This window comes from Staurois parvus, unplaced genomic scaffold (assembly GCF_062004578.1).
Source record: "Staurois parvus isolate SC_StPar_1 unplaced genomic scaffold, SC_StPar_1.0 ptg000639l, whole genome shotgun sequence".
In the NCBI taxonomy this organism is placed as follows: domain Eukaryota; kingdom Metazoa; phylum Chordata; class Amphibia; order Anura; family Ranidae; genus Staurois; species Staurois parvus.
The window spans coordinates 1,409,029-1,436,565 of record NW_028318435.1 but is presented as its reverse complement, the minus strand read 5'-3'; the positions used below and the strand labels follow the sequence as shown (position 1 = coordinate 1,436,565).

At 40.3% G+C, this 27,537-nt stretch overlaps 1 protein-coding gene across 5 annotated transcripts in view; it reads right to left on the bottom strand.

The window, feature by feature from the left end:
* The window catches only part of INPP4B (inositol polyphosphate-4-phosphatase type II B), an 823,047-nt gene that overhangs the window by 342,075 nt on the left and 453,435 nt on the right, over positions 1 to 27,537 (bottom strand). For all 5 annotated transcript variants that reach the window (XM_089693869.1, XM_089693867.1, XM_089693868.1 and 2 more), the window contains one exon: positions 19,399 to 19,478. In XM_089693869.1, the coding sequence (XP_089549995.1) occupies positions 19,399 to 19,478 (80 nt within the window). The remainder of the gene's footprint in view (positions 1 to 19,398; positions 19,479 to 27,537) is intronic.

The following is a 27,537-nucleotide window of genomic DNA, read 5'->3' as shown; positions in this document are numbered from 1 at the left end:
TATACCCAATCTAGAAGTCAATTATTTTTAGTAATAATAATGGTTTTAGGCCAGGTTCAAACCTCTGCATGTTGTGATCAGTGTGGTTTTGGCACATGATGTGTTTCTGAACACACATTTGTGACGTGTTTTGCTTTTTGACTACTAGGAAAGTATTGACTGTGATTCTAGTTTGATGCGACTTTGGTACAACTTTGGATGGGTGCGACGTGGATGTGACTTTGATGCTATTTGAGTGCTAGAGAGAGTGAAGTCACATCAAAGTCGCACTACATGAACAGAACTGTCATACTTTCCTATTAGCAACAAATAAAAAAGTCACATCCAAGTCACACCCATGCACAGTTGCATCAAAGTTGCACCCATCCAAAATCACATCAAAGTCAATACTTTCCTATTGGCAAAGGAAAAAACAAAGCCTCAATTAAAATTTCTGCTGTGTGAACTAAAAACGCACCTTGTTGCATTTAAAAAAAAAAATCTCTGGCTCTTTCCAAAAATGCAGTGACTGAAAAACGCAGAGATGTGAATGAGTCCCATAGGATACTATGTTAAATGGACTGTAGTACATTTCTGTAAAACGCACTAAAAACGCATAGGTGTGAACCAGGCCTTAAATAAACAATACGATAAAAGCAGGCGGCTAGTGGAGAAGGGCCCCCTTAGATTGGTGGTCAATGAGGAGGTCCATCCTATATTATTGGTCAGTGGCAGAAGGGCCCCATTACACTGGTGGTCAGTGGGAAGAATGCTGCTTGCATTGGTGGTCAGTGGGAGAAGGGCCCATTACATTGGTAGTGAGTGGGAAGAATGTTCCTTAGATTAGTGGTCAGTGGTAATAATGCCCCACTTATAGGCTGCAGAATAAGATAATTTCCGACTGCTGTCACTAGTTACTTATCTGTGAAGAAGAAATTGCTCAAGGAACTCCTAGCAACCTCTGAAGGAACCCTAGGTTTCTTTGGAACCTTGGTTGAGAAAGGGTGCTATAGACACTTCTTAGACATCCGATATAATAATTTATATTTCAAAAAATTATTTATAGATTTACAGATTCTGATTCTAGCAAGTTGTATAATACAGTGCCTTGAAAAAGTATTCATACCCTTTGAAATTGTCCACATTTTGTCATGTTACAACCAAAAACGTAGATGTATTTTATTGGGATTTGATGTGATAGACCAACACAAAGTGGAACATAATTGTGAAGTGGAAGGAAAATGATAAATTGAAAACACTGAAAAGTGTGCTGTCCAAATGTCCACCACACCTTTCAGGTATTTATTTGAAAAAATTTTGAAAACCATTTATCATTTTCCTTCCACTTCGTGTTGGTCTATCACATAAAATCCAACAAAAATACATTTACGTTTTTGGTTGTAACATGACAAAATGTGGAAATTTTCAAGGGGTATGAATACTTTTTCAAGGCACTGTATCACAAGATCTTAGTAGGACATTTTGGGTCCTGTTGCCAAAAGGGATATGTTCCACCTGCTGTAGAGGAAGGGGTGGACTCTGCCTGTGTCTGTGTGGGTGGAGCTAAACATTCCTACCCACCACAGGGTTCTCATGGAGCTCATATCCCTTTTGGCAACATTTATCCTTGGTGGAGAGGTACTAGTGGAGCTGTCCCTGTATGCTGTGAGGGTCCAGTTATTGACACCTGGAGCTTTTTCCTGTGTGCTGTCAGTAAACCAGCGGAGTTCCTTTCCTGAGCCCAGATGTCCACAGGGGAGTTATTGGATATGATTCTATGCGCAAAACCATTGCGCTTCTGGTGAGTGCAATCATACTGCAAACCCTTATCACAGAGTCAGGTGTACGGAGATTTTACAGAACACTTTGGACTTTTATTTACTCATCAATATTTACAAGTGTATCGCCATAATAATTTGTTTGGGACTATTCACTATTGTCACCATTGGAAATTCCAGTCACTAATTATCTCGTCAATATTTGACGAAACACTTTATGTCCTGTGGTCACTCCAGCGCTCAATCATTTTGCGCTTTTATATATTGTTACTTTCATGAATTAAGCGCTGCATTATTTATTTATTTTAGTCACATTTGACGATATAGGGGTTCATCCTTTGATGCTAGCTGCTTGAAATAATCGTGCGCACGCTTGCTACCTATTACAACTTTCCTTGAGTGTTGAACATATTTTCACTTTTGGCAGTGCCACAAGTGTGCAGTCACATCTGTCCATTGCTCATACAATGCATTTGTGAAGCAGTGCTTTTTAGCCATGTTTTATATGTGTTTCCATTCATCTCTACAGAAGAAGTATTTTGATAGAATCAGCGGCGGACTGACAACTCATGGGGCCCCCGGGCAATAGGGGATCATGGGGACCCTGTGTCCTTGCCCCAACTCAAAAAAGCCTATGAAAGAGGTACCAGGGGTATCTCATGAGGCCCCCTACTGACCCCAGGCCCTTGGGCAGTACCCGAGTTTCCAAATGGTCAGTCTGCCCCTGGATAGAAAGCTGCAACAAGCAGGATTTTTTTATTGTACATTATCACTGTACTACAACATGAACCTAGCCTAAAGTGTTTGGCTTTACTATCCTAAAGCTAGTTTCACACTGTGCAGTCTGTTGCAGTGCATTAGTGCAGTGTTTTAACATGATTTACATTAAGGCAGATCTTTAATTATGAATGTTCTGTCACGGCACAGCAACGGACCACATGGGCACACATGAATCTTTTTTTGGAGTAGTGATGGGCTGCCTTGGGTGTTGGTTGGCCACTACTGCATAGTGTGCTGGGTGCCATTTTCAATACATTACATAGGATACACAAGTTTTAACATATGTTACCACAATACACAGGACGAGCCCTAAAATCAATATAAATAGGCAAAGACTTAAAAGATGACAAATCCCTTTTCTGTGAACAATGGTTGCGTACTTGTTCTTAGAATGTAAATAATAGTGGTTGTGCACTCAGGTGAAAGGTATAATTTGTTTCTGATGTATGCTACTTAATGTGGGCCCATTAATTCCCTTGTCTCAGACTGCTTTTTAAGTCTGCTTTGCTTTGTCCTTTTACTGTCATGCATTGTGTTAATGTATGTTATAAATGGTGTTCATTGCATATATTATGAATTTTCTGTGTATATGAACCTTGATATATATATTATCACTGTCACACCAGCTAGCTTTTAAGACCTGCCATTTACTCCAATAATGGGCAGATGAACTTTTCAACATACAGCTGATCAATAAAAACTTCTATTTAGAAGGTTTCAGCTTAAGGTCTTTTCAGTGACTCATACAGATAGCAGAGGGATCAGAGATCAGAGAGTAACCACACTCAATACTTTGGATTCAGGCTAGTACACACTAGAAGGGGACATGCTTTGCTCATTTTTCATGTCTGAGGTTTACAACCACTTTAATTACATACTTCCCCTTCCAGAAAGCATACAATAAACATGAAATATTTAAATTACAATGTGTACCCATACAAGTGCCTGAAAGCGAAATTGTCAACTTCACACAAGGTAAAATGTGCTGCAGCTGCAAAAGACATAGTTATATCCAGGGGCGGACTGACCATTCAGGTACTCGGGCACTGCCTGAGGGCCCGGGGTCAGTAGGGGGCCCCATGAGATGTCCCTGGTACCTTTTCATAGGCTTTTTTGGGTGTGGTTTGAATGTGGGCGAGGACACAGGGGCCCCATGATCCCCTATTGCCCGGGGGTCCCATGAGTTGTCAGTCCGCCCCTGGCTATATCCAGTATCCTCTCTAGAAAAGTACTATGTGGACAATATATTGTATTCTGCACTATCATAATGTTGCTAAAATTCTCTACTATCCAATACAGTGGGGAAAATAATTATTTGATCCCCTGGAGATTTTGTAAGTTTGCCCACTTACAGAGAAATTAAAGGTCTATAAATTTTATCATAGGTGTACTTTAAATGATAGAGACAGAATAACAATCAAAAATCCAGAAAAAAACACGATCCAAATGTTATAAATTGAGTTGCAGTTCAGTGAGTGTCGAAGAAGACACAGGAAGTGATGAAATGCAACCGAGGAAGAAGTCCATACATGGATACAAGAGCTTGGTGATATTGACATCTTACATTTTAAAGGGACATCATAAATTGACATTTTTGTCTGCGATTTAAAGTGGTGCACTACTGTTTATTAGTGCACTTGATTTGTGAGAGTAACTTACATTGGTTTGATAAATATTTTTTTGTGGTTTTAAACAATAAAATGCTATGTACAGTCTCTTATTTTTATCTGAGCCAACTGCGGAAGAGAGCATTGGGGTGATCTAATGATATGGTGTAATCTACAAAAGTCACTGAAGGAAAGGTCCCATAAAAAGGAAGGCAAATGGCATACAGGTCAAAAATTAAGGTAAGAGTGGAGAGTGAATGGTGGTGGGAGTCACTGAAGATGATATCTCTTTTTATTTTGCACATTCACTGGAACAGTTGGACTAGAAATTATAAGTTGGACTGTACTGGTTTCATGGAACACAGCTGATTACACAGGAGGCACTGTACTTCTTTATTTATCATCATATCACATATATAATGGTGCATGATGTTTGTGGACCATTAACCAGTGTAAAATATTGGATATAATTAAGTTTTTGCACATCTTTATAATTTGGCAGCATCACAGTGGTGGTGGGACTCCTCTTTGAAATTTTATATGGTATGGATCTAAGAGCTTTGCCACAAAATCAATATTATCTAGGGATTATGATTATATGAATAACATTAATGTAGTGCAGCACTTTACTTTTATATTTGCATATAGGTTGGTCTTGTGGAGTCACATAGTGCAGTGCAGCAACATTAACGCACACATAGACTACTATATATCATTTTTCATTTTTGATTTTCGGGAGGTTGCGCAGATAATTTAAATTACTTATATTCTTTAAAGGTTACCACTTTAGATTTACACAGGATGTCTAGTGCTAGAATTACTGCCCTGGATCTGCCGTTCATGGTGATACATGCATGGTGCAATCTTTGTTTATATATTGAGAAGGGACGGACCAGTTGCGGGTACAACTGGTGATGATTTTCTTTTAAATGATCTACCTTGTTTTTTTTATTTTTAAACTGTCCCTGTCATTTTTTAAAATTACTTTTATTGTTACTACAGTGAATGTAAATATTCCCTGTGATAGAATTAGGCAGTGAAAGGTACTCTGAGAAATCTGGGGTCTATCAAACTCTAGATCTCTTCTCTGCCCTTAAAGCATCTGATCACACCGAGATCTGTGTGATCAGATGCTTTCCAAATTAAAAAATGGTGCTGTTTATATCCAGTGAAACCGAAATTATGAAATGCTAGTTGCTTCCGGTTTCTTAAACCATAGAGATTATTGGAGCCATTATGCTCTCCGATCATCTCTATGGTCAGCTGGCAGAAAACAGCGGAGGGGATGAACGCTAGTGCTGACAGCTAACGGGGTTGATCCTGCTAACACTGCATTTTTGGGAGACACTATACTAAGGGGGCACTTCTATAGTTCTGTTTGTGATCAATATATTGATTTGTACAAACACTATACTAGCAATGGTGGTGATCAGTGACCTAAACAAGAGTGCGATAGTATGTGGTCAATCTAATGTCAGCTGACCCTGGCTGGGAGCGGCGCTAACGGACCCTGACACTATCTGATATCGCTAGTGGCAGTAATACAGTGATCAGTGAAAAATTCTATATACTGACACTGTACTAATGGCACTGGTTGGGTGACGGGGTGATCAAAGGGTTAAATGTGATAATTTAATGTGTTTGTGTGTGTATAAGGCACACAATCAGTACTATACGGACATAGCCAGCAACATACCTGCGGAAAGGGCTTTTTTTTCCTCAAAAAGTAGGTGTAGGACCCCCCCCCTTCTGAGTCACTTCGTCTCTGCCCCCTATCCACCTCCGAGCACCATCACTTGGTTCCACCCATACAGAGCCAAGTAACATTTGTGCCGCTAAATAATTTGTATGGAATTTGTTAATGATAACAAGAAAAGCAGAAAAATAGATCCCCACAGGCAGCAGCAATAGACTTCCTCTTCCCCAGCAACAATACATTCCTCCAGCAACAATGGACCCCCAAAACAATATACCACCCCAGCAACACTGGAACCCCAGCATCTACAACAGATCACCCAACAGCCAGCATCAATAGACTCTCCAGCAGCTAGCAACAACAGACAAGACAATAGATCCCTCCCTCAACAGTAGATCACTTCCAGCAACAATTGACCCCCGTCAACAATAGATCCCCCACCAGCAACAATAGACCTCACAAGCTACAATAGACCTCCGCACAAAAATAAATTCCCTTCAGCGACATTAGATCCCCAAGCTGCCAGCAACCATAGATCCTCCTGCACACTCAAGCACCCCCTGCTATTACAAACATTCAGCGCTGAAGGTGCCAGAACTGCGTTCCCCCAAGTTCCCGCTGAAAAAAGCCCTTCCTGCAGAGACATAATCAATTTGCTAATGACAAACTAGAAACATGTCCACAAAGACACAGCCAGTACTGCAATGACATCCTCCAGAAACATGTCCACAGAGATAGACAGCACCATACTGACACTGCCTCAAACAAATCTGTAGAGATGCAATTACTATTGTAACAACACAGCAGGGGCGGACTGACAACTCATGGGGCCCCTGGGCAATGGGGGATCATGGGGCCCCTGTGTCCTTGCCCAAACTCAAAAAAGCCTATGAAAAATGTACCAGGGGCATCTCATGGGGCCTCCTACTGACCCCGGGCAGTGCCCGAGTTTCAAATGGTCAGTCCGCCCCTGCAACACAGACAAAAAAGTGTACACTATATTGTATGCAAATACATAACATTTTTTGTGTCTTGCAATGTGGAAGTGTTAAAAGATGTCAAGTTTTATTGTTGTCTGTGTCCCCACTTGGGAGCTTTATTTGTCCTGGTGAGAAAATGGCGTTGGATTTACACACACTTAAAATGGAAACATTATTTATTTAAAATACTTATATAGCGCCATCAATTGTACATTCACATCAGTCCCTAACCATACAATCTAAGGTCCCTAACTTACATTCATACATACACATACTAGGGACAAATTAAGACAGGATCCAATTAACCTACCAGCATGTCTTTGGATACATCCAATGTACCAATGGATTGTTGCAGATAGGTTGTTACAGCATAGGAAGCATACATCATATGCTGCAATAATCCATTTGCCACCAAAGCAGCATAGGTGGCAAATAACTGTCACGGGGTTGGTTGTGCTACAATTCCTTTGCTATAATTTAGCCATTTGCAATATTGCAACTTTATTTACTGTATATACCTTTAAAACTAGACCTCAGACCCATCAGCCCTGATAGAGCTGAGTGCAGGCTGCAGGCATGAACAAAATGTTTTGTATCTCTGCACCTCGAAGCCAACATCTGCACACCCGCCCCACCAGGTATGCGATTATTCACTGCATGCTTGCGGTGGGAGTGAAGACCAGGAGGACTGTGGAGGGCCAAGCTGTATGTAGGCACTGTTAGCATCTTCTGCTTCTGCCTGGCAGTGTGCAAATAAACAAAGCAAAAATATGGTGGCAGCAGCAGCAAATGTTACACAATACCAAAGTGGCACGGGCAGTGAGGCACCACCCCTAGCAGCACTAACACCCCCAGACAATGGCCTATGTGAAGTAGCAGTGAATCCAGTGCTAGCACAACTGACATGTTAGCAATCTTTAGAGAGCACATATATATATATATATATATATATATATATATATATATATATATATATATATATATACACACACACACACACACACTGTATATAATATAAACATAAATATGCTCAGTGAAAATTAATAAAAGAAACCCTTCATTAAATAATAATTTCAAATTAAAAACCAAAATGTCCAAAAATATATATATCCAGTATCCCAATAAAATAAATAAGTACGTGTTGTTCTCTGAGAGGGCAAAAATCGGTTGTGACTTGCGATTAGGACTCTCCTGGATCCTGGATGGCAGAAAGGTTTCTATATGCTTTATGCGATTGAAAGATGGTTTTAATGTAAGCAGTACTATTAAAAGTTTGAATCTTAGTATGTGACAGTATTACACTATGATCTGGTTCCTTATATATGGGTATCTGAATGGCGTATATGGTGGAAACATATCTGAGTTGCTAGGGTGGAAGGATCCATACAGTGCTATGGGATCAAAGTAAACCCTGAGGACATCTGCAGGAGGATTTATTTCATCGGGCAATTTTTGTGGATCGAGATCAAAGCAAAAATTATTTTGAATATTGGTAAGGGTATTCATTCCTTACCTCGATAGAAGTGTACACTGTGTTGTGAGTTTTTGAGCACAGTAGAGTGTTTCACATACACGGTTTTGCACTGTATATTGCATGTGTATGTGGTTTGATATACACACTTGTTTCTCACTTGGGTGATCATTATTGGAGTGATTTCACATGTAATTTTTTTGATTTATAAAGGATAATGCACTATGTATATTTTTGTTTTTTTTGAAGTAATCAAGCTTTTGCAAGTAGTGGAGAGTTTTTACACTTGAATCAATTTTGGACAACACGTACTTATTTATTTTATTGGGATACTGGATATATATATTTTTGGACATTTTGGTTTTTAATTTTTATAATTTTTTATATATTTTGGACTTTAATTTGAAATTATTATCTAATGAAGGGTTTCTTTTATTAATTTTCACTGAGCATATTTATGTTTATATTTGTGCACCTCTAAGGGTAGAGGTGAAGTGTGCTTAAAAAGAATTGGGGAGAATTAGTGATTTATATTTACTATATAATATAAACACTCAGATATGGAAAACGCAAAATAATTTAGTTAGAGCGATTGAATCGGGGCATGCAAAAACCTTGAGAGAATAAACAAAACAAACATTCATACTCACCCCGCCACCTTTATACTGAGAACTGAGTGAACTGATCATTCTGTTCTCAGTGTTTAGAGAGCCGGTGACTGACAGCCTGCTCTTCCCCTCCAGCACTCACTGGAGCGCTGAGCTGTGGAGGGGGCAGGAGCTTGCTGAGAGTAGTGCCAGCTGCTGGTCAGTCATCCGGGTGAATCCAGAAATTAACCTCCCTGGCGGTATTCCCAAGTGTAGCTCGGGGTTAAGTTTTAGTACCAGAAATGGTAACCCCGACCTACACTCGGGATTACACTGCAGCTTTGCTCTGGGATCCCTTGAGCACTTACCTTGTCCTGCGGTCCCGCGATGTCCCCCCAGCAGCATCTCTGGCCATGTCCTCCGGCTGATGCCAGAATCCGTCTTCTGGGTTCCATTCCCTGTGAATGTCGGGATGTACGGGGGACAGGACCAGCGGGAATTTTAAACATTTCAAAATTTGACATTCACTCAATACACTAAAATCTGATAGTATTACATTACTGTATCAAATCATTTAACATACATTTTGTCCCTAGTGCTTTGTCCTGTGCCCTGCCTTTCTACCATTCTTTCTGCCTGGAAACTGAGATACATGGTCTCCAAAAAGCATCCTTTAGGTCAAAAGGGTTTTAGACCAGCTAGAGAACAGCGATAGTAAATCAGAACAACTTGCAGAATTGAGTGACAATGATTTGTGGGGAAATTCATCATCAGACACTAAAAACGATTTTGCGACTGAGCTCAGTGATGTGCGAACTTTGCGCTATATTTCAAATTTCAGTGTTTTTGGTCTGATTACATTATTGAATTAAATTATATTATTATTTTTATGATTATTTATTATATTATAATTTATGATTTCGTGTTTCAAATTTTATCATACCCAGGATGTTTACTAGACTCTTGTTTGGACAGATTTCAGTCAGTTATTCCTAAGAATTACAGGCCTACAATAAAAAAAACAACATATCTCCATTGTAAACAATGTATCATTTTGAGCACAGAAATACTGACATAATCAGACTGCTAGGGAGGTTAAAGTGAGGATCTCCCCAGTGCCTGAAATGGGTGAGTGATGTATATGAGTCACAGGAGGGCAGAACGAAGTACACTCCTGTGACCCTCAGGAGAAGTAGGGTCAAAAACAGCATTGTTCCTTCTCCTTTAAAATGTATTTTTAATTGCAACTAGTGTAAGTTCCTGATTTTTTTCCATGTCATCTGACTTCAGTGTACAGCAACCCTGGAGTGGGAAGGTCAGCACTAGATACCAATGAGGCTCTACTACAGTGCACAAGTGTTGATAGAAGAGCACTGTGAGAACTGCTCAATATGCTGCTGCTCCCTCATTGTTCATTCAACATGCCGATTAAAACAAAACTGTTATACCATTTCAAGATCCAGGACCTTGATATGCAGCCTGCCAGCGGAGTCTGGATGGGCAAAGTACAGGATTTTACAACAAACCATACAAAGTTCTACTTCTGACCTGTCTTTTCAATCCGAACTTCCATTTATTACCTAGTAAATGCATTTCAAACATCCTTGTAGGCTAAAAGATTAGTCACTCTAAAACTTAGCAGAAGAGATGAAAGAAGACATTTTAGGGCGATTGCATATTTGAGTGTGGAGTTCGTGAAAGAACAGTAGGTTGGGGCATTTGGCACTGACATAGCATGTCCCTATTGGTCAGAATTGGCTACGAACAGTCACATCTGTTCCTGCACCTGGTAAGAACGAGCGTCAGGAGACCTGATCTACTCTTGTATGGCCAGCTTTACTTCATGCATGCTTTGTAATTAGCTTGGCTGACTAAATATCTTTAATAGCCCCAGGTAGAGATGTGGGATGCTAAAGAAAACCAACAAGTCACTGAAGCTATTTGCATAAGCGTCTTAACTTGGGAATTTAACAGTAAATCGTAAATGAGCACCGCAAGAATGTCCAGGGGCAGGATGGATATGAAAACACATTAGCAAATAACTTCCAAAAACAAGACCAGACTGGGTATCAATTCATTTGTAAGCCATTTTGAGGTAATTTTTCAGCTTGGTTTATACACAGCCTAAAAAATGGAGCACTAAATCCTTACATTTGGGCTTTTTAACAAGATAAATATAGAATCTAACCTTTGAAATAAGACCCTATAAGTTACACTAATTGGCTATGCTTTGGTTGAACAGCATCGTATTTTATTCACTACGAGCCTGTGATGTTCCACTTTAAAAGAAGAATTTCTTCTGCCAATTTGACACCTATTTCAAATGACAAATTAACTCAACTGCCGAGAAAAACATTCCACAAAATAAAAGAATCTGATTCATAACTTATTTTTACTAATTAAGCTAAAGCACTGACAATGATTTGATTTTCAAATTGATAGAAAACGGAGCTAGCAAATTAGGCTGTACAATATTGGTTAAAAAGGGAGCTGTGGAGGCATTTCCTATCTGTAACCCTTCAAAAGTTTTCTTTCAAACAGTCTTCAATCCAATTGAACAAGAAAGGATAAGGCTGGTTTAATGAGCAAGAGATGATTTCATGAGGGCAGCAATGAATTTTCCTTCCTGCTGCTGGAATCTTGAAAGCAATTCTCCGCCACAGCGTTACTGCTATCTTACCATAGGGGATCATATCAAAGAGGCAGCAGCTGTTTCTGACCCATCAAATACTAAACACTTGAAGTGAATAGCTGGCATTTTCCTTTAACTTTTGTCTAGGGTGAAAACAATCATTAAACTCTGACATCTTGGAAGTAAAGCTATGGAGGTCAGAACATCCGAAACTAAATATACACACAGATTCGTGAAAACACGATGTTCTTCTTTAGATTGTGTTTTTCAGTTCCAGAAAGAAAGTGGGACACATTGAATGGGAAGTTTTGCCAAGTGTAAGGAGCCTGCTTAATTCACTGCGGTAATGCGCTATAATGCACAGTAGTGCACAATAAAAACTCACCATTTACCACAGTGTATGGTAATACATGAAACATAGTCCACTGCAGTGCAGGGGTGGACTGACAACTCATGGGGCCCCCGGGCAATAGGGGATCATGGGGCCCCTGTGTCCTTGCCCAAACTCAAAAAAGCCTATGAAAAAGGTACCAGGGGCATCTCATGGGACCCCGTACTGACCCCGGGCCCTCGGGCAGTGCCCGAGTTTCCAAATGGTCAGTCCGCCACTGCTGCAGTGTCATTCATTTCGAATGGTACACCAATGCACGTATACATTTGCGTTGCACTGCATCACTAGGCAAATATGTAAACCAACAGTGTGATGTGATGCACAGGATTATATGCTTTTTGTTGTATTAACAGCCAATTAAATGAATGGTCTCTCCTTAATACAACATATGCTAATGTGCCAATGTTGCACTTTAACATGTGCGCTATTGCAACTTATTCCAGTGAACAGGCCCTAAGGGGTTGCCCACTTCAGTATCCTTCTTAATCATCAGTTTAAAAAGGTACTTAAAGATTCACTGACTTAGCTTAACGACTTGGAGAGGTTTTGCTTTTACTGGTGTCAGAAACCTTAAAGCGTTAAGGAACTTCTGAGCTTCTTTGGCTTCCAAACAGCTTCGAAGGATGCAATTCTGTAATGCTTGAAAAGGCAATGCAGCTTTCAAGTCTAATATGGCCCTGGAGTTGCTCTCAATCATTCCCATAGCAACTAACTGCTAAAGCGGACTTACCCGTTCTTGTTCCCAACTCAAAAATTGGCAAGATTTCCCAATCTTACTTTAGAGAAAACGGTGTCAGATTACCTTTTAAAAATACATCATCAATCAGTTCTCTGAAATACTATGGGCAAAAAAAATCTCCCACTGCAATGTCCCACATATTACAGAATTGCATAGATTATTAAAGTGGTATTAAACCCAAAAGCAAACATTATATTGCAGCTTATCAGTTCATAGATGTGATGGCTGCATTCATTTTCTTTTAGGCTCGTTTTCCTTTATTTTCTTCTGGTGATCTGGCTAGTAAGTCTGTTATTTTTCAACAGAACAAGCAGATGTAGAAGAGAGATGAGACAAACCATTTACTACTGACAAGGGTGATTATATTCTTTATCCCAAAATGATAAACAAAAACTGTTTGCTGTAACTGTTTAGAAAAGTATCTAAAGTTCTGCTTCAATTTGTTAGTGTATCCAAATCTGCTAGTGTATCTAACACTTCCCTTACCCCAGATGGACAACACTGCTGTCCAAAGGTGCTCCCTCATCCAGAGTGGAGGCGCCCTAATACAGGTGATGTATTACTAGCCAGATTACCAGGTGAAAACAGAGGGAAAAAAGCAAAAAATAAGAAATCTAATGCAGCCATCACATTTAATGATTAGTAAGCTGCAATATATTACATTTTTGGTTTTGGGTTTAATGCTGTTTGGCTGGTGACACTGGGTCCAATGAAGATTCACCTCCAAAAAACTTGTTGCCTTAGTGTATGTCAACTCAGCCTATACAGGACCCTCTAAACCAGCGGTTCTCAACCTGGGGGTCGCGACCCCTTTGGGGGTCGAACGACCATTTCCCAGGGGTCGCCTAAGACCATCGGAAAACACATATTTCCGATGGTCTTAGGAACCGAGACCCGGCTGCAGTCTCCGGCGATGTGTGGGCGGGATGATACGCTGCTGTCACCTGGCCACACCTCCGGGATCGCTCAGCAGCTCCGCCTCCTGGCCGCTGATTGGCCACCGGAACTGTAGCTCAGGAGAGGCACACAGGCGGCCAATCACCGGCGAGGAGGTGGAGCTTGGAGAGGAGGAGCCGAGCGGCAGCGCGCGTACATCAAAGAAGACCAAGGGAGCTGCCGGAGCGAGTGAAGAGGAGAGCGGCCAGAGAAGGAAGACAGCTGACAGGTAAGTGAGAGAGCGAGCCCAGGCTGGAGCAGGGGTCAGCAAAGTAAGTATCATTGGTGTCAGTGAGAGGAATAGTGCCCCATCATTTGTGTCACTAATACCAATGATGGGGCACTATTCCTCCCCCCACTGACACCAACGATGGGGCACTATTCCTCCCCCCACTGACACCAACGATGGGGCACTATTCCTCCCCCCACTGACACCAACGATGGGGCACTATTCCTCCCCCCACTGACACCAACGATGGGGCACTATTCCTCCCCCCACTGACACCAACGATGGGGCACTATTCCTCCCCCCACTGACACCAACGATGGGGCACTATTCCTCCCCCAACTGACACCAACGATGGGGCACTATTCCTCCCCCCACTGACACCAACGATGTGGCACTATTCCTCCCCCCACTGACACCAACGATGTGGCACTATTCCTCCCCCCACTGACACCAACGATGTGGCACTATTCCTCCCCCCACTGACACCAACGATGGGGCACTATTCCTCCCCCCACTGACACCAACGATGGGGCACTATTCCTCCCCCCACTGACACCAACAATGGGGCACTATTCCTCCCTCCACTGACACCAACGATGGGGCACTATTCCTCCCCCCACTGACACCAACGATGGGGCACTATTTCCCCCCCCCCTGACCCCAATGATGGGGCACTATTCTCCCCTCCACCACACTGACATCAATGATGGGGCACTATTCCTCCCACTGACACCAATGATGGGGCACTATTCCTCCCCCCACTGACACCAACGATGGGACACTATTTCCCCCCCCCCCCTGACCCCAATGATGGGGCACTATTCTCCCCTCCACCACACTGACATCAATGATGGGGCACTATTCCTCCCACTGACACCAATGATGGGGCACTATTCCTCCCACTGACACCAATGATGTGGCACTACTCCCCCCACTGACACCAATGATGGGGCACTACTCCCCCCACTGACACCAATGATGGGGCACTATTCCTCCCACTGACACCAATGATGTGGCACTATTCCTCCCACTGACACCAGTGATGGAGCACTACTCCCCCCACTGACACCAGTGATGGGGCACTACTCCCCCCACTGACACCAGTGATGGAGCACTACTCCCCCCACTGACACCAATGATGGGGCACTACTCCCCCCACTGACACCAATGATGGGGCACTACTCCCCCCACTGACACCAATGATGGGGCACTACTCCCCCCACTGACACCAATGATGGGGCACTACTCCCCCCACTGACACCAATGATGGGGCACTACTCCTCCCACTGACACCAATGATGGGGCACTATTCCTCCCACTGACACCAATGATGGGGCACTACTCCTCCCACTGACACCAGTGATGGAGCACTACTCCTCCCACTGACACCAGTGATGGGGCACAACTCCCCCCACTGACACCAGTGATGGAGCACTACTCCCCCCACTGACACCAGTGATGGGGCACTACTCCCCCCATTGACACCAATGATGGGGCACTACTCCTCCCACTGACACCAAGGATGGGGCACTATTCCTCCCACTGACACCAACGATGGGGCACTATTCCTCCCACTGACACCAACGATGGGGCACTATTCCTCCCACTGACACCAACGATGGGGCACTATTCCTCCCACTGACACCAACGATGGGGCACTATTCCTCCCACTGACACCAACGATGGGGCACTATTCCTCCCACTGACACCAACGATGGGGCACTATTCCTCCCACTGACACCAACGATGGGGCACTATTCCTCCCACTGACACCAACGATGGGGCACTATTCCTCCCACTGACACCAACGATGGGGCACTATTCCTCCCACTGACACCAACGATGGGGCACTATTCCTCCCACTGACACCAACGATGGGGCACTATTCCTCCCACTGACACCAACGATGGGGCACTATTCCTCCCACTGACACCAGTGATGGGGCACTATTCATCCCACTGACATCAGTGATGGGGCACTATTCCTCCCACTGATACCAACGATGGGGCACTATGCATCCCACTGACATCAGTGATGGGGCACTATGCATCCCACTGACATCAGTGATGGGGCACTATTCATCCCACTGACATCAGTGATGGGGCACTATTCCTCCCACTGATACCAACGATGGGGCACTATTCCTCCCACTGATACCAACGATGGGGCACTATTCCTCCCACTGATACCAACAATGGGGCACTATTCATCCCACTGACATCAGTGATGGGGCACTACTCCTTCCACTGACACCAATGACATGCCACTACTCCTCCCACTGCAAAATTACAGTTATGAAGTAGCAATGAAAATAATTTTATGGTTGGGGGTCACCACAACATGAGGAACTGTATTAAGGGGTCGCGGCATTAGAAAGGTTGAGAACCACTGCTCTAAACCAAGGTTTGTTTTTTATTTTTAAACATTAAGAAGGTAAGGCTTTACATCTGCAAAGTATATTCAACTCTTTAGTAGCACCTGGAGGCCATCAAAGAGGGTCTTGACGCCAGAAGGCAGAAGTGGTCTTCCTAATTATTTGACTGCTGTGACTGGCTGGCACAGAGACCACATGATCAGAAGCTCCAGATTGCAAATAATGACTGGGAGCTGTCCATGACATCTTGGTCGCTGTGCTGGGAGCATGCAGCGTGCCCACTTTCAGCACAGAATAGTGGTTCCAAATGGATGCACATGTGCAGTGGCTGGATGTTAAGACCCACCCATCCTGCTGCCACATATATGCTGATGTTCAGCAAGAAACATGTTAATGAATGGTGATTGTGTTTGCAGAATATACTGTATATGGGGTGATATATCCACTACAGTAACACAAGGAGAATATTAGCATTCCCCAAGAAGCATAGCAACTAAATAAATGTAAGCAGGTGAATTTAAAAATCCTATAACTGTGATAGTCTGGATATTCTTAATGTATTACAAGGGGAACATTGTTTCTTGCAACTCTAGACCAGGGATCTCCAAACTTTCTAATCAAATAGCCAGTTTGCTGTCCTTCAGGCTTTGGGGGGCTGGACTGTGGCCAGTGGAAGGAGAAAAATGCTACAACGTCAGTGGGAGTAGACAATGCCTCAGGCTTGGTAGTCAGTAACAGAAAAAAAAAATTACAAAACGCCCGTGGGAGTAGGAAGAGGAATAGTGATCCATCATAGGTATTAGTGCAGCCTTACTCAACCTTTTCAAAACAAAGGGACCATTGAAATAATTTTCCCCTTTAAAGGAAAGCCCTCCTAGTAATTACTATATCTACAACTCACAATACTTTAATGTGATAATTCCTCCCATTGACCCCAAAAATAGGGTACTATCAGTCAGTGGGAGCTTATCTGGGGCAGAAATTGCCCACTGCTCAGAGAACCCCTAGCAACCTCTGGAGGAACCATTGTTGAGAAACACTGATTAGTGGGAGGAATAGTACCCAATCATTGGTGTCAGAGGGAAGAATAGTGCCTTACTGTTGGAGTCAGTGGGAGGAATGGGGCCCCATTGTTGGTTTCAGTGGGAAGAAGAGTGCCCACCTGTTCATGACAGTGGGCGGAATAGTACCCTATTTTGTGGAGCAATGGAAGGAATTATGCCCCACTGTTGGTGTCAGTCAGAGGTATAGTGCCTCATTGTTGGTGTCAGTATGACACTATATCAGTAATGCATCATATCAGTAAGAGGAATACTGTCCCAAAAACCAGTTAAAGAGCTACAGTTTGGAGACCACTGCACTAGAACCTAAAAAACAAACACATAGGGGTATATTGACTAAAGTGCAAAATCTGGTGCAACTTTTCGGTGTTTGTCGTCTTTTCCTAAGTTGAAAATGCTGCTTCTTCATAAATACCATTGCACAGAGCAGGCAAGTAGAACATGTTTATTTTTTTAAATTACAACCTTTAGAATCACTTTAAGATTCATAGAAACAAAGAAATCAAAATGGCAAATGATACGGTCAATTCATGAAAAGCCAGTGAAACCTTCATTTTTTGCAGCCATTGGAGAAACCAACTAGGTAAATGTTTACATCACAATTCCAAATCACTTGGCTTGGGTGTTTGATATACTTTAAGGTGCTGCACTTCCTTAACAGTCACTTGCACAAAAATGCCTTGATTTTACAGCAAGAGGTAAGCCAATAGTGATTGATGGCAATGGAAATGAACATGCTTCTGATTAATGTGTCTACTATGTGTTGTCTTTTATTTGTGATTGAAACAAATTAAAACTTTATGAATTACAATATTATTGGTTTAGCAGTTATTTTCATGTTAACAAAGAGCTAGTCTGGTCTGTTCTTAAAAGTTAAAGAATTTCCTAAATCTTTAGGGCTGGGTTTGGACAAGGCTAAGATAGTTAAATCGATATAGTGATGTATAATCCTTGGGAACAATCGTGATCAGTGTAATATATGAGTTATTTTGAACTGTTCATTTCAGCCATGGTACACAACAACTTTTTATGGATGTCCTTTAGCGCTTTCACTGCCAAGACCTGCTTTCCACTTTCAACTTCAGGTGGCCAAACCATTTTTCCATTTTTTATTTTCCTTTTTTTTTTTTAAATGTTTAACTATTTTTATACTTCGCTTTGAAAGTTTGTAAAATACCCCCAAAACTGTACATTTTCTGAAAGCACAGCACTGGTAAAATAAAATGATGATTGTACATCTAGTAGTAGTTTTTTTACTTACAGCTTCACACCTATAGCATGTGTTGTGGTAACATTTGAATCGGGGTGTTGAAATCAAATGATGCAGGCATACATTTTATCACAAAGCATGTTACAATGTGCCAAAAAAAATGGAATTACAATAACAATGCACTGAAACACACATGTACAGCTCACACCAGCATTTATGCTTTTTGGGCAGGATAATGTGTGCCTGCTGGTGTGAATAGAGCCCCCCAGGAAATTTTCAAAAGTGACAGCTACAGCAGGGGAGGAGAATCCCCACACAATGTCATGAGGCAGTTCGGGGGTGGGAGGGTCTGGTTTGCACCATGTTATACCCTAAATGTGGAAGGTAGCTTTTAAACATAGCCCAAGCCATTGAACATACCATTTTTATGTTGGCACTGTTAGACCAGAAGCAAAATCAAAAAATCACAAGTAATGTGAATGGACATTTGCAATATACTGCATTTCCAGAAAAGTATCTCATATGAAATAAAAAAATGATTACAAGTCATTTACAGAAAGTTCTGCTGCATACCAAGAAAACACAATTTAGGAAGTCAACCCTTACACAATCAACTGATTACGGAGCTAGTCTTATTTCTGCAGAAAATATGATTTCAAATGTGATTTCACATCAAAGAAAATATTTAAATGTTTTGTTTATATACATAGTAATTATATTCTAGCATACCCTTATAACATGCCTTATTTTTTTTATTCTGCACTAAATAAAGCCAAAACAGTATTGACTAACTCATGCAGTCCACTGAAAGTTTTTAGTTATCTACAAAATGTGTCAGCTCAGATTTACTAGTTAAAACTCCAAAAATCTATACTCTAGAAAAACAATAGAGACAATAAAAATCATGTTTTGGACCACATGCAGAAATGTATGAATGCAAAAACCTACTTGAGATTTAGAGACAGGGGCTGTTCCTTTGCTTTGACTAGATCCTTCACTTTGAAAGTGGTGCAGCCCAGGAAACTCTTCTGAAAGGGAAAAAATAATTGAATCACCATCTGAACTCAATAAAAGACTAAAAAGTAAATCAAAGCACAAATCTAAACCTAAATAACCACTGTGAGTATAAAATAAAAACATCTCCACATGAAAGAGTGAGAATATGCAATGTTCTTCAATTTGCTTTCAAACTAATCATTGTAAAAAGAAGAGGTTGTTGAGACCGGACACAGTTTCAAAAGTCAGTTAAAGTTATTAAAGATAAAAACAGCTTTATCTTCTTCATTTTGTAGTGATGTCATTATCTTTTGTTTTCTCCTTTTTCTTTCCTTTTTGCAATAGTGGTTTTTACTTTGTATAAACAAAGTTCTAGTGTTTAAGTGTTTGCAAATGAACTTAATAAAAAAACTACTGCTATTCCAACAATGCAATCCAACAATATTATCTAAAGTTTTCAAACTTCTGCAATTTCTATCATGCACATACATTGGGCTGTATTAGAGGAAACAACCAATATGAAGCTCATAAAACATGCAGACAACATTCAACACTGGATGTTTCTGGAAGAAAACGAAGCCTTGGACCTCATTTATGCAAGTAAAGCATAACTGCTTAGCCACTGTAATGACTACATTGTATTGTATATGTACAGCTAATGAGTTCCAAATTTTTGGATATAGGCACACTATATGGTAATCATCTAATTTTGTGTCAACTGTCATTGTAGACCTCATTCTTAAAATGCTAGATGTTGGCCCACTAACTGTAATACTTTCTGAGTCACTGATTTGAGACAGTATGCAGACCTGAAAAGTTAAAAAAAAAAGAAAAACAAAAAAAAAAGGTCAGCTATTGTATTTCCATACATCCAGACAAATTGAAATTAAATAAAAAAAATACCCTATGCTACCTTACACAATCTATTCTTTTAAAAATTTACATAAGTAATAAACCTCTACTCTAGGATCCTATGGCAGGAAATCACATGACCAAAGCCTAACAATGATCATGTTATCTGTGATGGAGGGGAGGATTAGTTAAACAGGGACTCTGCCAAAATTCTGATCCTTCCCCTTTGGGCTACTGGACTAACCACCATTGGATCTTGAAGAAGATATTTATAGAATTAACACAACAGAAAAAGTATGCGCTAGTGTATCAAACCACGAATTAGTGATTCAACCAAAATATCAGAAAAAGAGCAGCTGCACTCGCTATATCTCCACATCAAAATGTACAAAATACTTAATCAATGTGCGCTGCGCTGCCATGCATACCAAAGTACATGTGCATTAAAGGAATAAATAATTACATTTATATATAAACAAAATACTTCATAAAGCATGTGTTCTACAACAAACTACTGAATAAATAACAAAGTTCATAAAAAACATAAAACCAAAACAACCAAAAAAAACGTATTGCAAATTCTTTACCACTTGTGAACACCATTGAATGCAAACTGCTTACTAGACTGTTAGATCCCACATTATAGGAGGTCTATCCATGGTTTAGGTGAAAAGCCCAAAATGGATTGATGGATAGATGCCGAAGTAGTAGATGACTGCATACAAGGATAAAAATGTAAACGTTATCAATCTTATTCAGCAGTCAGTCTTACCCCAGTGGTAACTTTCCATAAGACGAAACGCATCTGGTAGAGCTACAGCGGTGATGTCATCATGCCTGCCAAGGCACTGACTGCTGATTACAATTGATGCCGTTAAAAATGTTATCCTTGTAAGTAGTTGTTTCATTTTATTAAAGCATGGTTTTGCACAGCAGCACAATGCATGTTGCTTAAAAAGCTATTTATGCAGTGGAGTATTTTACATATTCTATTATCTTTTTGCTTTTAGGGGAACAGGCTGATCAGAGTGACTGGGGGAAATGGGGATGGTGGTCTTATTAGACCATTGCTCTCCTTTAACTGTACAAATATTGTATTATTTTACTTTTAGTACACATTTGCTGTATGGGTATAAGCAGCCTATTGCTTCATGCATACCTAATTTCTAATTGAAAAGACTAGAATTTCTGCAACAAATTCAGCTAAGTATACCTTTTTAAATATATGGAAAAGAATAAAATGAATTGGATCATGATTAACGACAGACTCACCTGTATTCTACACAGCAATACGGACAAATATGATACAACATGGGACCCATGGATTCAATACATTTCCATGCCTTGACTTGACCCTCTTCTTTCCTTGTTCCTATTTACTTCCTTTTCTTACTTTTTACTGTCCCTTTTTACTACCCCGTTTTCTGGGGTTAGTTGAGCCAACTGTTTACTTGTTCTACAACATATGCCATTTCTGTGTGATTTATGTGGCTATGACCACTGACTTTCCTATACCTGGTGGACTTAATGCTGGAATTTTTTTGCTTAGATTACCCAATTGTTTTCACACAGATTCTTAAGTTGCCTATGGTATGTCTGCTGTTTGTTAACCCAAGTGTTCTTTTGTTCTTTCTATTCGACATCTTCGGTGATAACATGACATTTGTCTTTTGCAATGTTTGTAACTTGAAAAATCTTAAAAAAAACTATTGTAAAATAAATATCTGAAAAATTAAAGACATTGACATTTTCTTTTGTTTATCCTTTCATCATTAAAAAAACTCCTGGTAAACTTTGATGACTAATTATACATTAGCAGCTATTTTTACAGGTTTATTTACATTTATCGTACTTGGTCACTACCAATTTGGGCCGGGACAAGGGGAGGGCAGGAGTGCGCTGTGGTTAGTTGTGAGGTGGGGGGAACCTCAAGGAGAGTTCCTGCCTTGCTGACAGGAGTAGTGATTTGTGCTAGGGGGGGGTGTTTTTTTTTTTGTTTGCGGGGGGGGGGGATTTGGAGAGAGAGATGATTTGAGCTGGGAGGGGGGATAGGTGGGCAAATATCTGTTCTGGGAGGGGAGATATCAGCAAGGAGGGGTTGAACTGGGAGGAGGGAGAATTTATGCTTAGGAGGTAAGCATGCAGATAAGTGCTCGATTTTTTTGACTGATCAGACTCTCCCCCATTCACAGGTTGTGTTACAAGCAATATAATCAGTGAAGATCTTTTGAAAAAGAGGAGGAGGAGGAGGAAGGAGGGTGTGTGTCCCCATTGGGCTATCTGTACTGCTGTTCCACCTGAAGACTCAAAGTTGTTATCTGAATATTATATGAGTAAAAAACTCCAGCGCTGCCACACCTTAATGATGCCCACTATTAGTAAATGTGTATAGAGCAGCTGCAACCACTCAGCTGTGTTCCCACACATGCTAAAAATATGTTAATAATATAGTTATGTGCTGCTCCTTTAACATAAGAAAAATTTAAATTAAAAACACCTATATTTACAGGTGTTAGTGATTATGCCTATGTGTATACATATAAATGTATCTACACATATACATTACAATTCCATGTTTTTCACCCAAAAAAGGAAAAAAGATGTTTGTGAATAAACAATGATATACCAAAACAAATATATTGTGCATTTACTGGTGCACATCCAACATTAAAGTGGAACTGCACTGCATCTGAGCACCAAAAACCCAAAAAACTATTTAATTTGTTGTTAATATTCAAAGCAAATTCAGCCATCCATCCATGCTTTATTTTGCTGAGAAATCACCTTGAAAAACACCCCCAAGCATTTCTGCCAGTGGCCATCTTGAGTAAGAGCAGATGAATTATGCATCATTTACTTCCTGGAATCAATCATCCCTTAGTTCAGGCACTGGCTGAGCTGAGAACCTTCCCTCCCCTTCTGAAGACTGCTGGGACATATGACATCATTTGCCATGGGAACCAGGAAGTAACTGAACAAATGTATAAAAAAAGGTTAAAACAAGTATATATGATATACTTTCCTATCCAATTACTAATGCTAGCAGCATAAGGATTAAAACGAGTCTACGTTGATTCAGAGAGTGAAGTTCCGCTTTAATAGTGCTATGTGGCCATGTCAGAGTCCATGTAATTTCACCAATTCAAGCTTGACTCCGTTGTCAAAAAACATATATTCACAACATGTGTAATAATGTGTTGCGGTGCCACCACTTTAAATCATGCCGTGTGCTTCAACTCTTAGTAAAATGATTCCTATCCTAAATTATCACCTTATTCCTAGACCCATATACCATACAGGTCTAAAGCACTTTTTATCTCTAAGCCTTACAATTCCATCTCCTGGCTCTTATGCCTACTTCACGTGCAGGGTCCCTTTAAGGGACCGGACCATCCATCCACCAATCAGAGATGTCACTCAAACATAGAATAAAGACTGCTCATAGCTCAACACCATAACTTTCAGACTTTTAATACTAGTAAATTATTCAACTCACAAGTTTAAAATATCAAAGGGCAATGTATTATACATAGAAAAATGCCTCTCACTACACTTCCGGTTTTGTGTCCAACTGGAAGGGACATCATTGGCTCCCCACGACACATTGGGGTTTATTTACTAAAGCTGGAGAGTCCAAAATCAGACTCACTTCTGCATAGAAACCAATCAGCTTCCAGGTTTCATTGCCAAAGCTTCATTGAACAAGCTGAGGTTAGAAGCTGATTGGTTTCTATGCAGAAGGGAGTCTGATTTTGGACTCTCAAGCTTTAGTAAATAAACCCCATTGCATCACTGGTTATATGACTTCCTCTTCTTTGATATATTAAACTATAAGTGGTCTCTCAAGACTAGTAATTTCACCAGATCAGACTTCTCTTTGGGTCCAACTATTTAAGCTATTTGTTAAACATGAGGTTTGCACTTGCTTTTTTAAAGAAACGTCATGGTATTGGAACATACAATTTTTCCTCTCCAATATCTGATTACCAGCATTACAAAGCTCTTTAACCTCCTTTTGCCCTGGGGGAACTGAATTAGTTACAATGTCCATCCCACAATCTACCTCTTAGCTCTTTGCATGTCAGTTCTGATACAAATAGTTCCAACTTCACTTTCCAGCCTCATAAAAAAACTCAAAAGGCACTTTTAAATATTCACTTTTCTTTTATGTTCCAGTACTCCCCCACTCTGTTCCCTAAGTAGCTTCCCCTGCTGCCTTACCCAAATTACATCCCTACTTTGAATACATTTCTCTTATTACACACTGCAGTAAAGGTTTAAATTTTTCTTTATTGAATTTCACATCTGTGTAATCATAATAAATACAATCTTAACAAAAAAAAAATCTTTTCATTTTCCCATAGTAGAGTTATAAGTGAAAACTTTGTCTTCAAGCAGGAAAACAATTTTGTGTGCAGAAATCCTTTACTTAGTCACAGTTAGATAGTGTTCTGAAGGGCTTTTGCTACTTATTAGATCTCAGAAAGTCTTCAAGCATTGCTGCGTTACTTGGAAATGTATTATGGGGGACATTCCCTAAATTGTGATGGCTATTAGGCCTCGTTAATGGTATTTCAAGAAAAAAAAAAAAGAAAGGAAAGTAGGAGTGATTACAGCTATTTTGTGAATAGTTCTCAGTCATGAAAAATAGTCATGGTGAGGTGAGCTTAAAAGGGACACTTATTGCAGCCCTTAATGCTACTGCAGTACTTATGTGTGTGCAATTTTATAAAAAGAAATCTCTAGCTGCCTCCTTATTCTGTATGTTAATTGTAACACCAGTTTACTCAACAAAGTTTAGTTCATTTAAATTAACCGTAGGAAAGGTATGCTATTGCTCATTTCCTATTTTATAAAGGTGCTTTTTTACCTAGATACACTATTTTGCCAAAAGTATTGGGACACCCCTCCAAATCATTGGATTCAGGTGTTCCAATCACCTCCATGGACACAGGTGTATAAAATTAAGCTCCTAGGCATGCAAACTGCTTCTACAATCATTTGTGAAAGAATGGGTCGCTCTAAGGAGCTCAGTGAATTCAAGCGTGGTACCATGATAGGTTGCCACCTGACCAATAAGTCCATCCATGAAATTTCCTTGCTACTAAATATTCCACCGTCAACTGTTAGTGGTATTATAACAAAGTGGAAGCAACTGGGAGCAACAGCAACTAAGCCACAAAGTGGTAGGTCACGTAAAAAGACAATGGGGTCAACACATGCTGAAGCACACAGTGCGCAGAAGTCGCCAACTGTCTGCAGAGTCAATAGCTAAAGACCTCCAAACTTCATGTGGCCTTCAGATTAGCACAATAGCAGTGCATAGAGAGCTTCATAGAATGGGTTTCCATGGCTGAGCAGCTGCATCTAAGCTGCATCCAAGGGGTCACCTACTAACAAATTGCGAGTTTTCACTACTCTTCTAGTCATGGGTTCTAGATGTAGTGGCATGTGAATGGTAAAATGTAACTCCACTATAGGTAGATTTCCTGTTGAGCCAGATATAAGACAGCAATCAAGCCATTAGCTTTTTCCCAGTTGAATCTTAAGTACCATTGTCACCATAGCAGCTAGTTAATTGCACGTGGCATTGGTTCAAATTTATTTGATATAAAACTGAATATAAAAGACATTAACCTTCGGGAATGGACATTGGTGTAATTGATGGATGAACCAAGTTTTTCAAAGTTCACTAAACGAATCACGGTTATGTGCTCCAGTCCGTGTGCGCACAAATCACAATGGAAGAGGTCCCTCTGAATTTACGCCTTTTTTTAATGTGGCATTTTGGACTTATATACACGTTTTGTACACAATGGTTACTTTGCTTGGGACATCTCGTCATATGCTAGTTCATGCTAACATAATACATGATAGTATGGTTATATTATAATTGTTTGTGGACATTCTTAAAGAATGTACGCTACTCACTTCAAATACTGGATATAACTTTTGGGATAACCAGACACTGAGATGAAGCAAGTTTAGGATAGAGTACTCAGGAACCCAAAATTTGAGTATTTGAGGGGTTTAGTTCCACTTTAAGCAACAATGCATCAATAATGTATTCGTTTAAACAGAGACCCGCTGATATTTTAACACAGTTGGTGTTGTTTTTGGCTTAATTATTCTTTTTTTCCTTATTTTTTATGCATTATTTATTGAGATATATAATGAACATAAGTAGCTGTAAACCCATAGGCCTTTAATCCTATGTTCCCCAATTGACAGGTTTTTTTTACCTTTCCACACTCTAAAAACTAAAATGAAATATGTTTAAGCTAATATAGAATATATAATATTAGTGGGACCTTTGAAATATTTACAAATCTTTCTACATGTGTAGATTAGATAGGACAGACATTTACAGTCAGGGATGAGGCCATCTACTGCCCACTAATGTAGTGAGTCACCCGTGAGGAACATTACTGCAAAGCTTGAAAGTTCCTTCAGTCAGAAAAGGCTGCCATTCATTATTATATTCCTGGATAATGAGCCTGATGACTCAAGGAGAATATGCGTTTCTGTTTGACGTGAATGCACAATGAAAAGTAAGAGCTGTGGTCCAAAAGGAAGTGTTTTTTTGTATATAAATGTGGACCTATGTGGGCAAATGAGGTTGAATGGTTTAAAGGGTAACCTCACTTTTGTGGGAAAAAAAAATAGCAAATAAAAAAAAAATATAATGTAAACAATTGTGACACAATTCATATTGTAATTGAATGTTATTAAAAATTACATTTCCTTTTGAATCTGCAGAGCTAATTTTCTATAAAATACAATGTAATTTGGCTACCTGGAGGTGTTCTGTACACAGATGGTTCATTTATTTCCCCAGAAGTCTGCACTAAGACAAGTCTGATTTTGGGAATTCCCTGCAATAAAATATCCTTTGTGGCACGATACTCCCAAAGGGAAATACATCTGAAGTAGAGCTCTGCAGGTGCAGAAGCTGTTTGATAATTATAAAATCACTCAGCACATGGACACATACAAACAAACATCTACTTCTTCAGCATAACAAAAGGTAGAATTATGTAAGAAAGTTTGTTAAAATCCTTGCAATGTACACAGATCACTCAGAAGGGAATTTTTTTTTTTCTTATCAAAAGGGAGTTACTGTTCAAACATGTTCTGAAAATAAACTACCTATAGGGATGAGTGAGCAGAGGGAAATCTGTGCATCTTAAATATTGCGCCCAAACCCAATTGAAGTCTATAGAAGCAGAAGATTTTTTA